Source organism: Pteronotus mesoamericanus, unplaced genomic scaffold (genome assembly GCF_021234165.1).
Source record: "Pteronotus mesoamericanus isolate MK-2021 breed Mesoamerican mustached bat unplaced genomic scaffold, CSHL_Meso_final scaffold_85, whole genome shotgun sequence".
In the NCBI taxonomy this organism is placed as follows: Eukaryota; Metazoa; Chordata; class Mammalia; order Chiroptera; family Mormoopidae; genus Pteronotus; species Pteronotus mesoamericanus.
Genome location: NW_026555329.1, coordinates 73473746 through 73495747, shown reverse-complemented (window position 1 = coordinate 73495747; position 22002 = coordinate 73473746). Strand labels below are relative to the sequence as shown.

Genomic DNA, 22002 nt, shown 5'->3' with positions numbered 1-22002 from the left:
TTTTTCTTGAAAACATCTGAAAGTTTTCATAGTTTGTGGGAAGCTGAGCTGGAAGTGCAGATTTCCAGGACCCGAGAAAGCACAGTGCAGAGGGAAGAGCTCTTGAAATAGGAGTCGAGATCAGTTTAGTTCAATACACATTTATTGAGCACCTTCTGTATGTACTAGGCGCTAGAGAAAGAGTGTGCGAGGGGATCCCTGCCCTCTAGGAGCTTAATTTCCACATGGATGGTGAACAAGGAAACAAATAAACAAAGCATGATATGTGCAGTAATAAGAGAATAAACAGGAAATAGAAGAACCTCAAGACCTGAGTTCTAGTTCTGCCACTAGCTGTGTGACCTTGGACATGTTACTTAACCTCTCTGGGCCTCATGGATAGCGAGAATGGGGTCGAACATGTCTAACCCCTGAAATTCTAACATCTACAATTCTCCAAACCCTGTTAGGTCAGCAGAGCAGGCACAATTTCTACTTTTTAGAGTTGAAGCCAGGAGTCAGAGAGGTTTAGCATAGCGGCTTGAGCTACGCCACTGCTCATCGGAAGAGCCCGCCCCCCAGCTAGGCCAGGGCAGGCCTTCGGAGCCGGGCCCGGAGCGTGTCCACCCCGGGCTGCGTTAGGAGTGGCGGGGGCCGGATGCCTGTGGCAGGAGGCTTCCATCTCATGCTGACTCCCCGCTTAGAGCTGACTACAGACCAGGCAGGGGCCAGAGGCAGCTGCCTCGTTCACCTCCACCCTCCTGCTGTCCTGGCTGCCACAGAACAACACAGCGGCGCTGGCCTGATTTCCCGGGGATCACAGGAACCTTCCGCAGCCAGCGTCATTCACCGAGGAAAACCCTCCCAGACCCCGGCCCTCCTGCACAGCGGTCTCGTCGCCAGCGGGGCTGTGTGTAGGATGCAAAAGACATCTTGGAGACCGAGGCAGCGCTCCCTAATCACCCCTGAACTTCCGGGCCACCCCCACTCAGCCCACCCAGTGGGTGCATGAGCTCATGTAATTGAAGCAGGACAAATTAAAGACCTCGTCTTTGCTGTGCCTCTAAAAATCATGCCATGCCCATCCAGGCCAAAAAGACAAGTCTCCTGCAGATGGCGACCACCGGTCTCTCCCACTGTGGCCAACAGTCAACGTGTACAATCTTATTGTCATGTACAAGGATCTTTGAGTGCGTGCTATGTGCACCCAAGAGGCCAAAAACGCACAGTCCCCGCTTCCCAGGGGTTTATATTCAGATGACAGGAGCAGTCAGGTGACATGAAGAGACGCGTCACAGACGACAAGAGGACAGGCCGGCCGTGTAGAGGCTCCGTGTTAAGTGCTGGAGGTGCCGGGGAAGGGAGGCGGTCACTGTGGGCTGCTGGTCTCCAGGGGGCACCCCAGGGAGGCCGTGAGCTGGGCCCTGAGGGGAGAGAGACAGAAGTCATGAAGAGCGACACCTACTCTCCTCCCTGTGGGCCCTTCACATGAAGGTAAAAGTCCCCAGAGAAAGGATCGCCTGCAGGCACACAGATGGCCTCCCCAGAGTGGCTCCTTCTCCTCACTGGCACCCCCCACTTCTTTAGAGCTGCTCAGAGGACACACAAGCCACACAAGCGTCTTCCCAAGAGCCCTGTGGGGAGGGGTCTGGCTTCACGCCCTGCCTCCACCACCTCCAAGTCGTGTGATATAGAGCAAGTCCCCTAATCTCTCTCAGGCCGTTTCCTCCTCTGTAAGAAGGGGCAGATGGTGCCCACTTTGATGCTCCTACCCTAAAGTGTCCTCCTTAAAAAGTCCTTCCTGTTATCTCCGTCTTCACAAAGTACGCCTGAGGGTGGTCTGGAGCGCATGCTCCATCCTTCCCCAGGCGCCCTGCGGGCTCCAAGGGTTACACCTGGGGCAGGACTGGGCTTTGATTTCAAATGCACCCACGGAGTGAGCGGCAGCCAGGGATCCGAGCTGAACTGACTCGGTGCTGCCCCCCTGTGGCTGTGGAGAGCACAGCACCGGGCTCCGCTGCCCAGCAAACCCAGCGCCCGCGGCCCACGTGAGAAGGTGAGGGCCCTGGGCTGGTTTCTAACTCTCGGAAGGATTTTCTACGTTTCTGGAGGCTGGTGTGCCGGTGTTTTGTTTTGTTTCCTTTCCCTTGCAGGAACCAGGTAGGAAAACTCTTACAACACTGGTGGCCCTGTGTTTAGTCAGGGTTCTTTTACTAAACTGATTTAAATGGTCAAGTGGTCCCAGGATCAACCCAAGGTCAGGAGAGCTTCAGTCGCCAGTGGGCCTCAAAACCCTCCGGTCGTGTCCCTGTCACCCTGCTTGCTTTGCAGCCCACCTGTTGCTGGCTCCTCCTGTCTGACCCCCAGGGCAGGGCCAGAGTACCTTCAACTGCCCCTCCCGCCCTTGGGACTCTGCCAGGGTCAAGTTTGGAGCAGTGCCTGCCCCAGGGTGTTTCTTTGAGAATTAAATGAGGTGTCACTGTTAAAGCAAGTCACTAAGGCACTAAGGCTGTTGAGCCTGGCTGTCTTTGAGAGGACACTGCAAGAGCCACCAGCCTGTGAGTAACTGAGAACAGGCGTGAGCGAGAGGACCCCTGCCCCCAAACAGCAAGGGCAGCTGATGCCTTCCTGAGTCTGCAGCCCCTCCACACGCTGCCCCGCCAGGTGCTGGGGGGGGGGGCGGGGCGGGGGTTTCCTGCCACCCCTGGCCCCCACGACCACACTGAACCCCTCTGACACCAGGCCCCCCTCTGGCTCCTCAATAAAGACAAAATACAAAACCCCAAAATACGCATATTTTATTAAAAATCTAGAAAGCATGCAAAAAGGCCAACAAAACCAAGTTGACGGTTTTGTCTGACACCCAGCAGTGAAGGACTGAGCAGAGCAGTGCTGGACCTAGTTTCCCTCAGAGCTATTTTCTGAAAATGGGCCAGGACCCAAATTCACACAGGAAGCTCCCAGGCCGGCCGCCTGCGTGACCCCCAGCCAGGGGCACCGAGAGGGGCTCCGAGAGGGGCTCCGAGAGGCTGCAGAGGCCTGGTCCCCCTGCCACCTGCTTTGCGGCTCCAGGTGTGCGTGTGTTGACGGGGGCGGTGCACTGGAGCCTCCGCAGGCCCAGGAGAACGGCCATCCCCCCTCCATGTCCTCTCTTCTTCCCCAGGCAGACCAAGGGCCCAAGGGCCATAGGACCTGTGCAAATTCTCATCACACCCAACATAAGCATCATCCCTTCCTCACGGCAGATCCTCCTCTAAGGCAGAAGGAACAACCCCTGGACTATGTTCCAGAACATTCTGGTACTTTCCAAGCTGTCTCCTCTGCTGTGTGCTCCTTGGGGAACGAAGCTGTTGATCCCCATGCCTAGAATGGTGTCTGGCACGTGGCAGGTGTGAGTAAACGTTTGGTAGGTTGAGTTGAATCATAATGAAGGGGCCAGATGGAGCACACCACCTAGACACCTTAGAACTCAGGGGCCTAGCACAGTTAGATGGTACCCTGAGGCCACGGAAGGTGTTTTTGCCTCTGTTCCCACACAATGCCACCTGCCAAGCTCGATCAAGTGCCGCGCACAGATGGGCACTAGGAGTCGCACCCCTCTGCCCCTCCCCCGAGCCACGACCCTGGAACAAATGGCAGCTGACTTCTCTGGGTGCCAGTTATCTCTTTATTCCATCAGTGACCGTCACAAAGGCACCTCAGACACAGCAAGGGCCTGAGAACCCCAGGAGGGTGGACGTGGGGGACCCCGGGGAGGGGACACCCTCTCTCCCGGCCTCCCCAGCAACCAGCAAAGAAATGACCTGGGGGTGGCGGGGGCTGTGCGTGCCAGCGGTAACAGTGTGCGTCAGTGCCTGGGCTGCGTGAGGAAGGAATGTTCCCGAATGGAACCAGGTGGGGGCGAGGGGCCAGGCCCTGTTAGGTGACTCATTGTGGACCCTGTGTGCCTGCATGTGCATGTGTGTGCCTTCGGGGGATGGGCGCCTACTCTACTGAGCATGTGCGATTCAACTGCTGAGCCACAGGACCCGCCTGGGGCCAAGGAGACCAGGGACCAGGCACATGGGCCTGGGAGAGGGGCCCAGGGCGGAGGCCACCCTCCTCGCGGCTCCGCCTTGGAGAGGAGCCTGGGGCCGAGGGTCTGGCCTGGTGGGTGGGGAGGCCGCCTCTGGCCTGACCCACCTCACGTGTAGGCCATCTTGCTGCACACCCAGGGCCGGGTCGTCAGGCACTCCGTCGACACCAGCCTGGTGGGCTCCACGAAGACGCACTCCCCCAGGCCCGCGATGTGGAACCTGTGGCCGGGAGAGACGAGGCCAGGCACTCACCACCGGCACACAGCCCGCCCCGGGCGGCTAGAGGCCCCATGCCGCCTCCTCTGGGTCACCTTCCAGGACATCGGCCCCAAAGCTCTTCTGACGGGGCTTCCCATTGCCTCCCTACTCCGTGGGCCACGGCTCCCACCCTCCGCGGGTGCTGTGTCTGTCTGTCCCCCGGGCCCCAGGGCGGCTGGCTCCTGAACACTGGGCTCCCCATGGCACAAGGTCCGGCCCAGGAAAGGCCCAGAGAAGACGCGCTGCATTCAAGGCCCTCATGGGGCAGGGGAGGGCCCGTTGACCCCAGTGTTTCTCGCCCGGGGCTGTGTGGCCCAGGAGATCAAGGCCGACGTTCCTGGGCCTGCGGGGAAAGGGTTTTCCCTGCCTAACGTCAGTCCTTCTGCGTCTCAAGGTTTCTTCTGTTCACCCTGATCTGAGCGCCCTGCCCAGGCCAGAACTGGCATCTCAGACCCAGCGTCCTAAGGACCCTGAGGGGGAGTGCAGGGGGCAGGACCCCCTCAGCGTCAGGGAAACTGGTAGCCAGCATGATGGGGACCCCCGTCTCCAGGGCTGTCCCTGGCTCTGAGAGCGGGAATCTCCCAAAAGGGGGACTAAGGGGACAGAAAGTGCAAGACTCCCTCAGCAGTGCCAAGAACTGATCTGAGACGGGGGCAGGAGCGGGAGAGAGAGAATGTGGAAGAGGGGCAAAGGCGGAGAGGAGACAGGAGAAGGGGGCACTGTCAACCGGCTGCTTGGCCCCCGGCAGCTGCTGGGGACAGAGGGGACGTTGAATCAGCCTCCATGGGAAGGTGGCTGATCACCAGCTTCAGGCCACCGTGGAGAATTGGGGGACTTGGGGGCCTTAGGGACAGGCGTGTCCTCATCAGGGGGCAGCAGCGCCCCGGGCACCTCCTCATGGCCTTGTTGTGCAGCCGCAGGGTCTGGCCACAAAGCCGAGGATCTGATCCCGGTCTTCTCTGCCTTCCTCTAACCTGGACTGCGCCCCGCCCCGCACCACACACACATCACCGCGCCCGCCCACCGCCACAGCCGGGCACCGCCTCCCCAGGACCACCGCCCCCGCCAGCCCACACTGCAGGCCAGTCCCCGGCTCCACACTCCCGCCCCCTGCCCCCGCCCCCCGCCATCGCAGTCACTGCCACACCGTGGCCCACGCACGTCACACCACCGACACCACCAGGAGGTGTTTTCTCTAACGCTCACGGCACCCAGGGCTCAGACCCCCTCCTCCAGTCTCGTGTTTAGGTGCCACGTGGCTGCCCAGGATAGAGGGTCCCCTCCACACTCCCTGCGGCGTTGTCACGTAGCCGTATCCTGGCAAACGCAGAGGGACGCCCGGGGCGCGGACTCCCTTTCCCCCTTCCCCCCGTGGCCGAGCCACACAGAGCCGTGCAGACAGGCCACTGCTCGGACAGGTGGAAATAGCCCGGGACCTGGAAGCTTTGAGGACATGGACCAGGGCCCCCAAACCAGGCTGGACTTCCCGGGCCGGGGAACAGGTCTGCCGCGCCCGCTGAACTGAGCTCTAGCTCTATCCCGACCCCCAGTGGTTCCCCGGAAGGTGTCGGGGGCGGGGCCCAGCCCCGGTCCACTCGGCGAGCCGGAGGGTGAAGCCTCAGCTCACGTGTCCGGGTCAAACGGTTCCCCGTTGACCCAATGGAATTCGTCCCCCACTCTGCGCAGGCCAATCCAGGGCTCCCTCCGCGTGAACTTGTACATGAACTCCTGCACCAAGGAAAGAGGGAGGCTCAGAGTCAGACGTGGTCTAGCGGCTGCTCGCACTTCCCCAGACGAGCCTCAGCCCAGAAGGCTGCCCTCAAGGTGTATGTACAGGTGCCAAGAGGGGCACGCCTCGCTGTACCCCAAAAGGGGGACACGGCGGTCACAGAGTGCCCTGCACTCCCATGGCGCGCCCAGCAGCGGCCTGCGGTGGTCTCTGAGGACCCGGCCCTGGGAGCAGGCCGTGGGGCCAGAAAACCTGGCACAAGGTCTGTGGCCCTGGCCCTGGCCCTGAGCCCAAGTGCCAGCCTCCCCGATTCTCAGGAAGCCTGCGCTTGCCCCCTCAGTAGGCTTCGCGGGACAAACCTCAAGGTGGAGGCTGATTGTCCCTCTACCTACATACACTTCTGCGCCTTTCTCTAAAGAAGGGGACAGTTACACCGTGTACCAGAGGCAAACAGAAGTGATTATGCGATGATCCGCTATTGCGCCTTGCCACACCCTCGTAACCCTCAAACTCCCAAACTGCCGACAAACTCCCCGGCTGGGTTTCTTTCACATTTCCACAGAGAACACGGTCCTGGATGGTACAGGGACGCTCGTGTCCTGATTGGGGCTGGCAGAAGATGCCACTGTGATTTTCCATATCACAAGTGCATTGGTCACTGGTAATTCTTACATGTGACAGTACCAAGCTGAGCTCAGCATCCCAGCCTGGCCAGGCCTAGTTGGCCTTGACACAGGCCAGACCCCGATGGGCCCCCCTGTACACGCCAGGCCGTGTGGTGGCCGGGACACCGAGTCCTAGGGGCGTGGCTCTCACCAGCTCCTTCTGGCTCTGAATCACAGCCAGCGCGGCCTCGTGGGTGTGGCAGTACTGCCTGCCTGTGTTCCAGTCTCGTGGTTCCTCGGAGAAGAAGTAGCACTTCCTCCCGTAGAGCAGCCAGTCCTCCGGGCAGGGCGCTTCGCACTTGATGCAGCCCTTGGAAGCTGCAAGGGAGAGAGGGGCGCTTGGCATCTGAGGGCGCCTGGCTCCTGAGGAACCCCGCTCGGCCCCCCATGACTCCCTCCGCCTGCCCTGACTTGGGTGCCCGTCATTGACACGGTTCGTGTGACATCTCCTCAGGTGAGTGCCTGGCAGGCAGAAGAAAGGTGGGTGAGGAAAGGCATCTGGAAGGGGAATGTGGGAGGCTTGCTGGGGCACCTGAGGGGACGTGACAAGCTAGCTCCTGGGTTAAGGTCTCCTCTCTTTCTCTCTGCACTCTTTGAGGCATGGAACCCCAGAAAGATCTGGAAGGGACTTGGAGGCCGCGTGGCATGTCCTCTCTCTCCAGCCAGAACGGGAACCATCTGCAGGCTCAAAGGGTCCCCCAGCAGCTAACAAGGCTGCCCATCCCACCGGTGAACTGCTCGAAGTTCCTTTTCAGTTCTGCGGCCCAACCTGCCTTCCTGCGACCTAGTCCTGCTGCTCTGGGATCTGCCTCTGGAGTGGCCCAGAGCAAACCCAGTCTGCCTGCTAGCGCCCGCTGGAAGAAGGACGCCAGCCTCCCCTTATCCGGGCCTAGCCACGGCCTCTCCCACGATTCTAACAGGGGCTGCTCTGCAGGCCTCTCTCTGCTGGGGGTGGCTCCCGGCAAGGTGCCGCATCATCACTAAAATGCTGCCCCCGCGTCAGGCTGGAACCTCGGATGGGTCCCACCACCGGCCACAGGGATCACCACGCTGCCTTCCGGTTGCTACGGGCCTTCCGGCCTGCAGGCTGCTTCAGAGAGAAGAATCCGTGAGTATGTGCAGACGTGCACTTTTCTGGGAAGGAGGCCCAGATTCTCAAAGGGCCCCCTTGCCAAAAGGAATTAAGCCATACTCTCCCGTTGTTTTCATACGCTCTCTCTCCAAGCCAGGTCTCCCCAGTGGCCAGAACATGTATAAACCATTTTTCAAATCCAAATGAAGGATCTTACATTAATTTCTTCCACACTTATCTCATTCCCTTAAAGATGAGGTTGGCTCATCTTTAAGAGATTTTAATCTTGATTTTTTTTTTTTTCATCTGTCACATTCAGCATCCCTCTGTGGATTTTATCACCTACAAATTCTATAAGTGTATTTTTTTGTTTGTTTTCATACACGTGATTGATTAAATGTAGACCAGGGCAGAGCCGAGAACAGGCCCATGGTAGTCCAGCCCCCAGGGACCTCCAGCCACGCCGACACCAATCAATCAGATATGACACTCGGCATATCTATTCAGTGAGCTGCAGGTCCACATGGGAGTGTCAGCCATGGTGTGGCTCCACTTGGACTGCTTTTCCGCAAGGATCTCGGAGGAGACTGTTGCCCTTTACTGAAATCACAGTCTGCTGCCTTCACACACTGCTCTGACCTCCCACTTAGCAACAAGCCCAAAGGAAACCGATTTAATTTATCATAGTTACTCAACGTGAACCCAAGCTGGCGCCTGCAGTCACCAGGCTTTCTCAACTCACAAACCCCTGCTTGTCATGCACGCCCTGTAGGTGATGGTTTGGTGGGGACCGATACTATTGGTGCACTTTTTGCCCATTTGGAGGTGCCCCCCTCTGGTCTTAGGGGGCTTCTCAAAGATGGGAGACAGGTGCTGGAATCACTTTGCTAACCCATCAGATCCCACGACATCCTTGGCCTTGAATCTGTTAAAAGCAGCCAGGTTCCCTGGTGACTGTCCTTGGTGGTAGTGCTCCCCCATATTCACCCCCCTCCTGTCCCTCACAGCGTTCCTGGTTGCTCGGCCCCGCCCTCAGACTGTTCTGGTCTCCAGGAAGCCCCTATTGTTCTTCAGGGTCTGGCCCCTGTGTTTCCCCCCTGGGAAGCACCCCCCCCCATCACCTCCGTCTCTGCAGGAGGGAGATGACACGCCCATCTATTTTTTTTTTTCTTTAACCTTAGCACTTAGCCCAGGGTCTAGCACGCAGCAGGGCTCAAAGAACGTTCGTTCAGCGAAGGAATGTGATCGTTAAAGGCCCTTCTCCCAGACTCATCTCTGCCAAGGAGCCTGGCCCGCCTAACCCATCTCCAGCTTGTTCTGAGTTCTGATGGCATCTATGGACGGACGAGGACTAAAGTCCCACCTCCACTTTCCCTCTGTGGCCCAGTCAAGGGGACTTGTAGAGCCAGTGTAGGGAAAGGCTGTTTTAAGCTAAAATCGCCTCTAGAATTCCTACTCAGTGTTCTGTTTACTTTGTGTCGACCCCCTCCCCCCCAGAATTCGTGGTGCAGCTGGAACTTTTCTTGGCTTAATTGGAAAAGCTTCTGACAAGGTGGTATATACTGAATCGCATAAATGCGCTCATGTCCACGCTCACCCAAGATGCTCATCACCACCAGGATGGCGAACAGAAGCACAGCGATGGCCCCCAGCAGGAGACGGGTAGTGGTGTCTGAAGAGAAGAGAAAGGGTTCAGTTCCGAGGCACCCACCCACCTCCACGCGCCACAGCCAGCCCTGTGTCCCAATAGCGTCCCAATAGCGAGAAGCTCTGGGGGTGGGGCCAGCCACCTGTGTTGTACCAAGTGCTCCAGGTGATTCTTTTTCTTTTTCTTTCTTTTAAAAAAAATTTTTTTTTTTGTTTATTTATTTAAAGGGAAGAGAGGAAGCTACACGTCAATGCGTGGTTGCCTCTCGTGCGCCCCCTACTGGAGACCTGCCTGGCCCGCAGGTCGGAGACTCGCGGTTCCAGGGCCCCTCCCTGACTCTCAGATTCCCCTGCAGGATAGTCTTCCCTCCGGGCTAAGCACTTGAGCGCCCTCTGTGGCGGGCAGGGCTGAAGCCACTCATCTCCTACTTCTCCACCTGGTCCTGCTTCAGCGGCGCGGACTCCTGGAAAGCACCCAGCCCACCCTCCCAGCCCCGCGGCGGGGTCTCTCCTCCCACAGCTCTGCTCCTCCCCTGCTACCTCTTGAAATCTGCCCACCTTTCCTGATCCTTTGGCTTTTCCCTTCCTTAAGATTTTTATTTTTTTATCACTTAAAATTTTTATTTGATATTTAGTGAAAGAACCATTTTAGACTTTAGACATCGGGTCTTTTGAAGTCTTCTAACATAAAAATGGCCACTTTAACCATTCTCAAATGTACAATGAGTGGCATTAATCACATACACAATATTGTGTAACCATCCCCTCTGTCCATTTGCAAAACTTTTTCATCACCCCAAACAGAAACTCAGTGCCTACTGAGCATTAACCCCTCATTTCCACCCACCCCCCACCCCAGCGCCTGGTCACCTCTAGCCTACTTTCCATCTCTATGAGTTTGCCTATTCTCGAGATTTCATATAAGTGGAAACATACAATATTTGTCCTTTCATGTCTGACTTGTTTCACTTAACATGTTTTCAAGCTTCATCCATGTTGTAGCATGTATCAGAATTTCATTTCCTTTTAATGGCTGAAAAATACTCTCTTCTATGAATACATACACTTTGTTTATCCATTCATCTCTTGGTTGACACTTGGGTGGTTTCCACTTTTTGGTGTTGTGAACAATGCTGCAGTGAACATTGGATACAAGTACCTGTTAGAGTCCCTGTTTTCAGCTTTTTTTAAAAAAAAGATTTTATTTACTTATTTTTGGAGAGAGAAAAAAGGAGGGAGGAAGAGAGGGAGAGAAACATGGAGAGGCAATCGCGCGCCCCCACCCGGGGACCGCGCCTGCAACCCCGGCACATGCCCTGACTGGGAATGGAATCAGCGACCTTTTGGTTTGCAGGGCGATGCCTAACCCTCTTGAGCCTCACCAGCCAGGGCTGTTTTCAGTTCCTTTGGGTCAATACCTGGGCGTGGAATTGCTGGATCACACTGTAATTGTACGTCTAACCGCCTGAGGAACCGCCACGCTGCTTCCACAGTGGCTGCGCCATTTTACACTCCAGCAGCAACACCAATGCACAGTGTTCTAATTTCTCCACCACCTCACCAACACTTTTTAGGTTCCATTATTTTTTATTACAGCCAGCCTAGCCTTTTTTAAGTCTTTTTTTAAAACCAAAGTTATGCATGAAAATAGGTAGAAGCAGCACCTCCACAGACCAGTGCTGGCCTGTACAGTTCTTCCTTCCATGATGAATGAGCACCCAAACTGAGAGGAAGTATCTAGACATTTCCACAGCAATTTAACATGCCGTGATGTCTAAGTGCATGATCATGTTTCTAGTAACTTATTTGTATTGTACTTTACAAAGGATAGGGGAACGTGGGACCTCTTTGATCGGTCCTCCCCGTTTATTTAATTTTTTGTTTTCTCCCTCCCTCTTTCTCCCTTATCAAATACCTCTTTGTCTTCTTGCTCTATTTCCCTGGAAGATCTTTTTCAACTTTATCTTCCTAACCTTCTGTTGAATTTTTCTTTTTCTTTTTAATGTTTTATTTATTTTTAGACAGAAGGGAAGGGAGGGAGAGAAGCATCAATGTGTGGTTGCCTCTCGCACGCCCCCCACTTGGGACCCAGGCGTGTGCCCTGACTGGGAATCGTACCCACGACCCTTTGGATCGCAGGCCAGTGCTCAACCCACTAAGCCCCACCAGCCAGGACATGAATTTTTCATTTCCACGATTATTTTAATCTCCAAGGTTATTTTTTACTTTGTGGCTGCTGTTCTCTGAATATTCCCCCTTAAAGCATCCTGTTCTTTATTTTTTTTTTTAAGATCTTATTTTTAGAGAGGGGAGGGAGAGAAACATCGATGTGTAAAAGATACGTCGATCGGTTGTCTCTTGCACACTCCCGACTGGGGACCTGGCCCGCAACACAGGCACGTGCCCTGACTGGGAATCCAACCAGCGACCCTTCAGTTCGCAGGCCGGCACTCAATCTGCCGAGCCACACCAGCCAGGGCCTGTTCTTATGTCAATAACGCCATCCTTCCTCCCATCAGTAATACCATCTGTCTGAGGGTATTACTGATAGGGTTTACGGAGTGGGGGGCACGGCAGAAAGTTTCTTTCTCCCTGTATAGTCTCTGTACCCTCCAACTTGCTTTTTCTCCGCAGTAGAGACTTCCCCGGGATGCGTGGGGAGCCTTGGTTATCTGATCCTGATCAAGGCAGCAGGACTGCGCGTTCACTGGTGTCTGTGGGACCATGGGCGGGGCTTACTGTGTGACGGGGGCGGTCACAGCGGACTGATCCAGCTGGGCTGACCCTCCAGGCTCTCTGGCTGATGACCTCCTTGGATCTTTTTCTCTTGGGGCAGGGGGATCAGAGTTCCTGGAGGACTGTTTTCTCTCCTGGAGATGCTTGGCCAGGAGAAGCGACTGGAAGGCCCCAGTCTTGCTTGGCATTTGATGTGTAAATGTCTCCTTAATGGTTTGTTCTCTAATGTGTTGGTGTATAGAGACCCTGTCTCCAGGGTCCTAGCCTCAGGCTCCTGCGGGGGCTGGGGAGAAGCCGTACAGAAAGGGACGAGGACCTGGGGGTCTCAATCTTCCTAAAGGAAAGTTTAACAAAGTCCTTCTCTTCTCAGCGGCCCTGCTGACCTGGCGCCCCCTCCCTGTGTTGCTCAGGTGGGCCCTCTGCTGGTGGAGTCAGTTACTGCTCATTATTTCCTCCCTAGCTTCCCATTCTATTGCTGTTGTCGCCTTTCCTGTTCTTTTGGTCCTTGTCGCCTTTTAAAAATTCCTTTAGTGATGTATTAGTGGGCATCAGAGGGAAAGAGAATAAACATGAGCGTTCAGTCTGCCACCTGCACCTGGAATCCTACCTATAAGCGGGGTTGACGCTGGCAGGTGACTGGGAGTCCAGAGGCAGGTGGCCCCAGCTTCAGCGACAGTGAGGGCTCACCCCTCTTGAGGGCTGGGCTCTTTCTGTGTCTGCCTGGTGTCCCCACTGGCCGTTTGCTGTGGGGCGGATCCCCCGTGAGCTGCAGGCCGGCCGCCTGTAGTCAGCGGGCTGCACACGCATCCTGCCTTTCCTTCCCTTCCACGCCCCTGCGTCCTACTCTGGAACACTGGCTCCGTAGCCCTTTGCGCTTGGAGAGGAGAGCATGGTATCTTAACGCACCTCCCCCAGGGTTTGAATCCCAGCTCTGCCACTTTCTAGGTGATTTAGTAACGTGGCAAAGTTACTTAGCTTCTGTTTTATTTCATTTTCCTTATCTTCAGAATGAACTAAAAGTAGTATCTGCCACTTAGGATTCCATGAGAATTCAATGTATGGTACTTAGAACAGTGTCTGATATGGAAGCTCCACTCCAGTGTTAAAAGCTACGAGGATGATGATGGTAATAAGCCCACAGCTCCTTTAGGGTAAGAGCTGTGCTCTACTCCTCTTTAGAGTCCCCGGACTAGGGTTAAGCCACTGCCTTGCATGTCACAGAACACCCACTGGCACTAAAAACACAGGGGAACCTAGCTACACTAAATGACAATGTCCTTGGCCAGCCTTAAACTCCAGTATTTGGAGGAAAGGGCACGCAGGCACACCCACTCTCCGGGGAAAGGGGCGTCCGTGCGTGGGTGTGTCTCCAACGTCACCAGAACCGAGGAGCCTCTTCCTTCTCTCATGGGGACAGCTGCTCTCGACGCTACACTGGGGACACAGAGAGGACATGCTAGGGAGCCCAAGTCACTGCTCGCGCTCTGCCCTCACCCAGGACAGCTGTGGGGTGGGCCGTCCAAATCTGTGTTGTATTCATTTCCTACAGTTGATGTGGCTGAAAACACCAGAAATGTATTGCTCTCACAGTCCTGCAGGCCAGGCTGTTGGCGGGGCCAGCCTCCCTCTGAAGCCTGCTGGGAGCCCTTCCTTGCTCCATCCACGCTTCTGGGGATCTCTGGTGCTCCTTGGCTTCTAGATGGGTCCCTCCCATCTCTGCCTTCATGGTCACAGGGCCTTCCCATCTTCATGTGACTGTCTTCTTATAAGGACACCGGTCGCATGGGATGGGGAGACCACGCTACTCCAGTACACCCCCTTCTTAACTAATTACAGCTGCAATGCCCCTGTTTCCAAAGAAAGCCACATTCTGAGGTTTCTGGGGGATTAGGACTTCAGCGTATCTCTTCGAGGGGGACGCGATCCTGCCCTAAGCAAGTGTCTAACTCAGCGATCCCTCCTTCTATGCAATGGCCTGTATTAGGGTGCAGTTATTTGTGTTCATGAATGGAAGGGACTTGGTGTCACGTTAGAAGGAACAGCTGAGAGAGGAGGGGGCTCCCGTCACTGCCAGACACACAGCACCATCACAACAGACGTCGGAGCCGTCAGGGCCGCGGCCTGGCGAGCATAATCCTGACTGTTCAAGACTGTCCGATGCAGGGCTTGGTGATTTTTCAGTTTTTAAGATCTTTGCTAAATGCACGCATGTGGTTTTGATCAGGAACTTGTGGGTTTCTGCCTAATCAAGGAACTTTCAACATTAAAAATTCAGAATCAGTGAGCACCAAAAAATCTATAGCCTGAGATGTGCAGAATCATCCTCTCCCCCTCCTGTGCCCCTAGGCCACCTCCCCGTTCCCCCCCACCCCCCACCCACCCCCTCCCCCACCCACTCCGCCAATGCCAGAAACACCCCCGTCAGATCAGCGCCAGTCTTCCCAGAATCCAGGTGGGAGCTCTGGGTCACCTTTCCGCCTCTCCCCCGAGGCTGGGGTGGAAGGAAAGGTTAATACCCACCGGGAGAGAAGACTTGATCAAGGAGCAGCTCTGAATGGTTTTCTATTTATAAAGCTAAGTGTCGATCTAAAGAGAGTGTTCAACACCTGGGCTCCATTCCCAGCCCTCTGCCTGAAGCATTTCGCTTAACCTGTCTGCGCTGGAGGCCGCGGCCTCGTCCGCGGAGCACGAGGAGAACGACCTGCGTCCGAAGCAATTTGATTCCGTCCAATTTGCCTCAGCAGACCCGGGGTCCTCGGTCCACGTGGGACAGTGTGAGAGCTTTCACTGTGTCAGAGGCCCGGGGGCAAACGCCACAGGGGGCTTCCTGTGTGTCCTCGGGCAAGACACTGGGCCTCTCTGAGTCTCAGTTTCCTCCTCCATAAACGAGATGACACTCACCAGCTCCCTGCAAGGGGAGATGTGAGGGTAAAAGGAGACTGCGGTCATGAGAGCCCCCAGCGTGGGGCCCGGCACTTAGTAGGTGCTCGATAAATGTTCAGCCTGTGGTGACGAAGGAGCACAGGCCCCCTGCATGTTCCGCGAGGCCAGGACAGGAAGTCTCCTGTTTCTCTCCAGATGTGCTTGGCTAAGTGGAGGCTGCGACACCCTTGGCCCTCAGAAGTGGCCGACCCCTCATGCGTCATGGGTGTTCTCAGCGTCCATGGGCTGCGCCTGGTGCATGGACTCCAGTTTGGGGGGTGGGGAGTGGACCCAAGGCAGGCAGGCCAGCAGCCAAAGGATTTCCACTGAGCTCCCCCAGGGGGGCTGCCGGGGGCCACGCCTAGGGAGCCGGGGCCGAGTCACCTGCGCACAGCCCACACCCCAGCACCAGTCCGCGTAGCCCTAAGAAGCAAGGATTATTCCCTGGCTTGGCAGACAAGGAAACCAAGGCTCAAACAAGGTCAAAACCTAGTGACCCGTGGCTTGGGTTTACCCGACTCCAGACTCTGTGCACCTCACCAGGGGCCTCAGCCCCTGTCCTGTGATCGTTCAAGGGGAGGGATGTTCCCAATGCCCAGAGCTGTGCCTGGATAGCGTGGGCCCCCCACCAATGCCTGTGCAAGGAGAGGAAGCATGAACGGATGCGGGGCGGCAGCACCAAGGCCAGCCCTTCCCAGTCTACCAGCTCCCCTCTTCTGACGGGATGGGGGCACCCAGGGAACACCCAGAAGGCCCTCAAGCCCTGGCTGGTATGGCTCACTGGGTGGGGCATCATCCTGCCAACCAGAAGGTCACCGGTTCAATTCCCAGTCAGGGCACATGCCTGGGTTGCGGGCCAGGTTCCTGGTCAGGGGCATACGAGAGGCTACCGATGGAAGCTTCTCTCACACATCAATGTTCCTCTCCCTCTCTTTCTGTCTCCCTTCCTCTCTCTCTCTAAAAATAAGTAAGTAAAATCATAAATGTAAAAAAAGGCCTTCAGGGGACTGGCAGAGAGGAGTCCCCTCACAGGGACTCAGACCAAAGACCCTAAATCACCTGTGGAAAAAGCCCACAGGCCGCAGATGCTGAGCCCCCAAGGACCTCAGACCTCAAGGGCGGCGCCGATGCCAGGTGGACCGGCTGGAGGCAGTGCCAGAGGGAGCACGCGACTCTGAGACAGGCCCACAGGGGAGCCAGACCAGGACACCGAGGGCGAGGGCGGCTGGGCAACAAAGGACAGGGAGGGGCTTCGCAGGGGCTGGAAGACCCAGTGTCCCAAGAGAGACCCTGGGCCACTTCCCGCCTCGCTCACAGGTGGTCGGCCCAGCCACGGTTGGGAGAAGGGAGCAGAAGGAAGCCGGAGGCACTGAAAGAGGCCACACCACCCTGAAGTGGCCCTTCCCGGGGGGGGGGCTTAGGGTTAGCTTAGTGAAGACTCTGCAGAAACCCTACAAATGAACAAATGAAGAAGCACAGGCGAAGGGAGGGAGCAGCCTCAGGCAATGGCAGGAGGGAAGCGGGCCACAGACAAATCCAGCAATACCCCTGGAGAGAAGCCCATCAGAGAGAAGGGTTTGTCCACCCACATTCCTCAGCTCCTCTCAGCCCGAGGCTGCTCTGCAGGCTCTCTGCTCCAAGACCCCACGTCTTTGCCTCTTTTGTCCCAAAACACCACCCAGGCGTCTGACTCCCCCCCCAGAGTCCGCATAGTCCTCCTCAGGCAGCCCGCACCTCCTGCCCCCAGCCTTCCGGCCTAATCCTGACATGACAGTCCCCACCTCTCCCTTCTCCATAAGGCGCCTGCCCCGCCAGGTGCTGGTTATGTCCCTCCCCAACCACAGCCCTGTCTTCCTCATGGACCTGGCCGGGTCTGACCCCTCTGTGACACCACCATTTTCCCAAGGACAAACCCCCTGTCTCATCTGATGCTTTAAATCTCTCAGTGGCTCCTTCAGACAAAGTCGAAACTCTCCGGCAAGGCCTGGGCGGCCCTCCAGACTCTCCACCCGCCCCCCACCCTGGTGGTCTGGAGTTCAGTCCCCACAAGGGACGGGCTGGCTCTGGCCACTTGGCCCCTGAACATGTCAGTCCTTGAGCCTTATGCACCCTTCCTTCTCTCCAAGTATCCTAAGAGGTCACCTACTCCAGGAAGCCCTCTTTTTCTGATACACCAGCCCTAGGGTTGGGTGATGCAGACTCTGGGCTTCCCTGGGAATCTCTGGCCACATCCTTGGCCTTTGGACCCGGGGGTCGGCAGTACCGAGAAGCGGCCAGCCACTGGCCTTCTGTCCCGCCAACTCCAGCATCTCCCACACCACACACCACCAAGGGCCCACGCAAGTTTCCAAAACAACTCTTGGACTTGAAATCTATTTCCCACTTTGTTTGCTGCTCCTTTGGCCGGCCAGGGGTCACTGCTGTGACTGGAAGAGGCAGAGGGACCCCTCACGTTGCACAGAGTCTCCCACTATTCCCCGCTGCCGCCGTGCCCTGAAGTGGCCCCCTCACCACCCGGCGCCCCCACCCCCTTCTCACTGGACCCTGGCAACATCTCTGGGGTGTACAGCTTTTGTCATTCTGCCTAAAGCATTTCCACTACCACAGAGTCAAGCCACTCCCTCAACGTGCCCATCAGGTGAGTGTCTGACAGTAACTGTCCCCCTTCACTCATGAGGAAACTGAGGCTCAGAGTAGGGAACCTGCTCCCAAGGTCACAGAGTGAATTAGCTGCAGGGACGGGGTCAGGCTGGAACTAACTATAGCTGGTCCCCAGTTACGTCCCTCTCCTCTCCCAAGGTGTCACCTAATTGCCCTGAAATCAATCCTCCGGATTCCAGTGTCGCGCTCCCCGCTGTTCCCTCCGGGAAACCGGCCAAGGTGACTCTGATCCGCCTCCCCGGTCCCAGGCCCAGGGGATGAAGGGCCGCTCCACCTCTTACCCTCCAGGGCCGCCTTCCAGCTGGTGCTGCCCTCGTAGCCGGAGCCCGATCGCCGCAGCAGCCCCTCCGGGCCTCGGGCCTCCGCTTCCGCGGGGGAGCGCGGCCTGGGCGCTGCGGGGGCAGGTGCGGGGCGGGCGGCGGGGGGCGGCGGCGGCCGGGTCCGCGCTGGGGGCTCCCGGGCCGGCTCCATGCCCGGCGCTCCGCCGCGCCGCGCCCGCGCTCCTGCGCCGGGATGCGGGGCCCAGCCCGACGCGCACTCGGCGCTCTGCGTGCCCTGCGGGCCCCCCAGGCCGGCCTCCGGTGGGCGAGGGCCGCGGTCGCGCAGGCCGGGGCTGCGCCCGGGTCCCCGCTCCCGACCCGCTGCGCCCGGTCGCCGCCGCCTCGCGCGCCGCGCCTGCCCTGCCGCGCCGCAGCCCAGGCGCACACGCGGGCCGGGAGGCGCGGGGAGGAGCCGGGAGGCGCGCGGGAGCGGGGAGGGTGAGGGTGGGGCAGGGAGGGGGAGGCGCCGAGGCGCAGCGACACCTCGCAGTCCCCGGCCCCACCAGAGGCTGCGGCGCCAAGAGCCCGAGCCTGAACCCAGGGCACCTGGCTTCTATGGCAGCTCCACCTCCCAGCCTCCTGTTCGTCTCAGTTAAAAAGGAACGAAAGTTTGCGGGGTGAGGGGCGGGGGGTGGCGACGCAGTGAGGCTCGGGAAGACAAGGGGCTTTCCTCCCGGCTGCCCGGGGAGCTTTGCCTGGGCCCAGACTTTGACAGATGAAAGGACAGAAGCCTTGAGCGCGGACAGCGCCGGGGGCGGGGCGGGGGCGGGGCGGGGGCGGGGCTGGGAGGGGACGGGAGGCGCAACATTTCAGATTCAATTAACGTTGACTGCGCGCTTACTGACGTCAGGGAGTTGGGTTTTTTGTTTGTTTGGTGGGTGTTTTTTGTTTTGTTTTGGTTTTGTTAGTTTGTTTAAGGAGGGGAGGGAGGGAGAAAGAGAGAAACATCCATCGGTTGCCTCTCGCACGCGCCCCGACGGTCCAAACCCACAACCCAGGTGCGTGTCCCGACTGGGAGTCAAACTGGCCACCCTTCGCTTTGCAGAGGACACCCAACCCACGGAGCCACACCGGGCAGGGAGGAACTTCCATATACTCGCTGACAGCAGCCCCAGTTTAGGTGGGAATCAGAGTCAAAGAGGCATTTCTGAAGGCGGCACCGTCAAGTGCGCAACCGGCCGCTTTCTGACTCCCGGACCAGGGCTCCTTCGACGGCCTCCCCGGCCTGCCCCTGTGCCCGGCTGAGCCGCGTCACCTCGGGCTCCGGCCGCCGGCCCTGAACCGCGCGCCCGTCCCTGTCTCAGCTGGGGCTCACCCTCAGCTCTCCTGCTCTCTCCCCCCACACCCAAACCACCCACCCGCGCTCAGGAATTCCCTTTTTCAACTCTGGGTCTGCCCATTTCTCTCTGTTCCTACAGCCACCGGCCAGTGTGAACCAATTTCACCTCGTCTGACCACCGTGGCGGCCTCCTAACGCCCCATCAGCTCATCTTCCCTCAAACTCAGCCCCTCTGTCCGGGCACCAGAGGGACCTTCCTTAAAGTGAAAACCTCACCACTCAGGGCTCCCTCTGCCGGTGGGTTAGGTCCAGCATTTTCACCTGCAGGCCTTTGACAATTCTCTTCCCTCTGCCTGAAATGCGTCTCCTCCTTGGCCTTTTTACCCCTTCTCCACCACCCCCTCGCCATACTCGTTTGCCTGTCTCACTTCTGCTAATGCTTCAGATACTGCATTCATTCACATTAGGGTCAGCAAACGATAAGAGAAAACCCAATAACAGTGGCTTAAAGTAGAAAGACATTTATTTTTTCTCTCATAACAGAAGTCTGCAGGTGACCGGTCCAGGACCGGATTGAGAGCTTCAAGGTCTTCACAGACCCAGCCTCCTCCTCTCTTTCTGCTCATCATCCTTGGCATGTACATCCATCGTCAAGATTCCCTCATAGTCACAACATGGCCACTGTAGTTCCAGCCATCGCATCAGGTGCCAGAATGCTGGAAGGAGGAAGAACAAAAAGGGGGAGGGCATGTCTGTTGTTGGACCAGGCGCCTTTAGAGAGCTCTTCTGGAAACCCAGGGACTTTCACTTATCGCTCACTCGTCACATCTATCTGCCAGGAAGTCTGGGGAGTGTGGTCATGTTTAGCTGCGGCCGTTGCCACTCCCCAGGGTGCAGGAGATCTGTTCGCAAAAAAAGGAGTGCGGACCCCATGCTCGACGAACAGTGTCTCCATCAAAAGTTTCCTGTCACTCCAGACGGTGCCTGGCGCCTCTCCTTTGGGCTCCTAGGACACGCTGTCCCTTTCTGACCATGGACCTCACCACACCCCGTTGCCGCTTCTTGCCTCCCCAGCCAGACAGTCATCCGCGTGGGGGCGGGCGCCGCTCTATCCCCTGCTCCCAGCGCAGCGCCTGCCTGGAACGCGAGGCCCAGAGCTTCCGATGCGGTCACGCTGGCACGCGGCAGCATTGAAGACATCCGCGCAGGGACAGCCATGATCGGAGCAGGCTTCGGGAACAGCACCCTGGGTACCAGGCGCCAGGCAGCTTGGGAGCAGCAAGAGCAGTGAGGAAGCTGTTATATTACATGGCGGAGATAAACGGTGACGACGGCACAGTACTAAAGCCCCGGCCTCAGCAGCATCCCAGTGGCCAAGCAGCAGCGCTCAGGACCTGATCAGACGTGAGGAGTAGGCCTCCCAGAGTCCCCACATGCCCTTAGTGGCTTCCCTGCTCCCCAAGAAAGCTTCAGGGGATCCCGTCTCGAATGAACTCCTTGCACTCAAATCCCCGTGTCAGGGTCTGCTGTGGTGAAATCCAAGCGAAGTCGGCGGCAGCTAGGGTCCTAAATGAGGGGCCTGTGAGAGGCTCCTGCATTCTGCGAGAGAGGTTCCCGGTGGTGGACCTTATGCCTGAGGCAAAGCCCATCCAGACCCCCTGTCCCGGCTCTGAGAGGGCACGGGGCTCTGGAGCCATGGGTGGCCGAGGCCGGGTCGCCGCACCACTAGGCGCAAGCAGGTGTGTGCTGCCCACCTGGCCGGGTGCTCAGTTTCATCTGACAAGGGCAGGGCAGGAACTAAACCCTCTGCCATCAAATCCTTTCGGGTCTCACACTGGACACCCCAAATTCCCCAGGGAACCCTGACGTCCCATGTTGTGGAGGAGGCTCCACAGGTACTTGATCAGAATTGGGTGAGCTGTCCCAGCGTAAGAAGCAGAGGCCTGGGCCTCTCAAGCCCTCCCTGGCCGGCGCAGCCCTTCCCTCCAACCCCCAGCAGCATTTTTACAGCCTTTGACACACTGCTGGTCCCCTGACCCTAAGTGGCTCCATGCCAGGTGAACCTGCGTGACCCTGGGTCTCATGATATTGGCTCAGTCCCCCTTTCTTGGGTAGGTAATAGAAATGCATTCGTTCAAAGGGGAAAAATAAATTTCTTTTTCTTCTTTTAAATCAACTTAATTTTAACTTTGGCTCACCATCCCAACTGGGGCGACAGAAAATTCCATCTCAGGTTCTTAAAAATGTTTTGATTGCGATAAAATTTATTTAACATTAAAGTCACCATTTGAACTTTTTTAAAGTCTATAATTCGCTGTCTTTTAACGTGGTTCACAATGTGGTGCGACCATCAATCACCGCTACCTAACTCCAGAATATGTTCACCACCCTAAAAAGAAACCCAGAGCCCACGAAGCATCCCCTCCCCAGGCCCCATCCTCCAGCCCCCCGCAACCTCCTCTCTCTGTGGATTTGCCTATTCTGCACAGTTCATGTAAATGGAATCACACACTATGTGGTCCTATGTGACTGGCTTCTTTCACGTAGCATGTTTCCAAGGGCCATCCACGTTGTAGCGTGTGTCAGCCCTTCCTTCTCATCCCAGTCCGTGTTGAGGGCCCCTACCTTCCCCGGAGTGTATGAGCACCCAAGGCTTAA

At 57.2% G+C, this 22002-nt stretch overlaps 1 protein-coding gene across 2 annotated transcripts; it reads right to left on the bottom strand.

Moving 5' to 3' along the window:
• Nucleotides 1–469: 469 nt before the first annotated feature.
• CLEC2L (C-type lectin domain family 2 member L) lies at nucleotides 470–18216 on the bottom strand. Of its 2 annotated transcripts, XM_054564658.1 has the most exons (6): nucleotides 18027–18216; nucleotides 9377–9451; nucleotides 6859–7025; nucleotides 5941–6041; nucleotides 4162–4274; nucleotides 470–1403 (listed from the first exon to the last, which is right to left on the bottom strand). In XM_054564658.1, the coding sequence occupies exons 1-5, from the start codon at nucleotides 18214–18216 to the stop codon at nucleotides 4163–4165; spliced, it is 645 nt and encodes a 214-aa protein (XP_054420633.1). In that variant the 3' UTR covers nucleotides 470–1403; nucleotide 4162. The 2 variants fall into 2 exon arrangements, with proteins under 2 accessions (XP_054420633.1, XP_054420634.1); XM_054564659.1 differs by lacking the exons at nucleotides 470–1403; nucleotides 9377–9451 and having other exon boundaries at nucleotides 3665–4274.
• Between the last annotated feature and the right edge of the window lie 3786 nt (nucleotides 18217–22002).

What these genes read in the sequence shown, in the direction of transcription:
- CLEC2L (XM_054564658.1), bottom strand. Translation starts at nt 18,216, where the DNA reads ATGGAGCCGGCCCGGGAGCCCCCAGCGCGGACCCGGCCGCCGCCGCCC. An exon ending in CTGGAAGGCGGCCCTGGAGG is followed by an intron (nt 9,452 to 18,026) that starts GTAAGAGGTGGA and finishes TCTTCTCTTCAG; the next exon opens with ACACCACTACCCGTCTCCTG. An exon ending in GGTGGTGATGAGCATCTTGG is followed by an intron (nt 7,026 to 9,376) that starts GTGAGCGTGGAC and finishes TCTCCCTTGCAG; the next exon opens with CTTCCAAGGGCTGCATCAAG.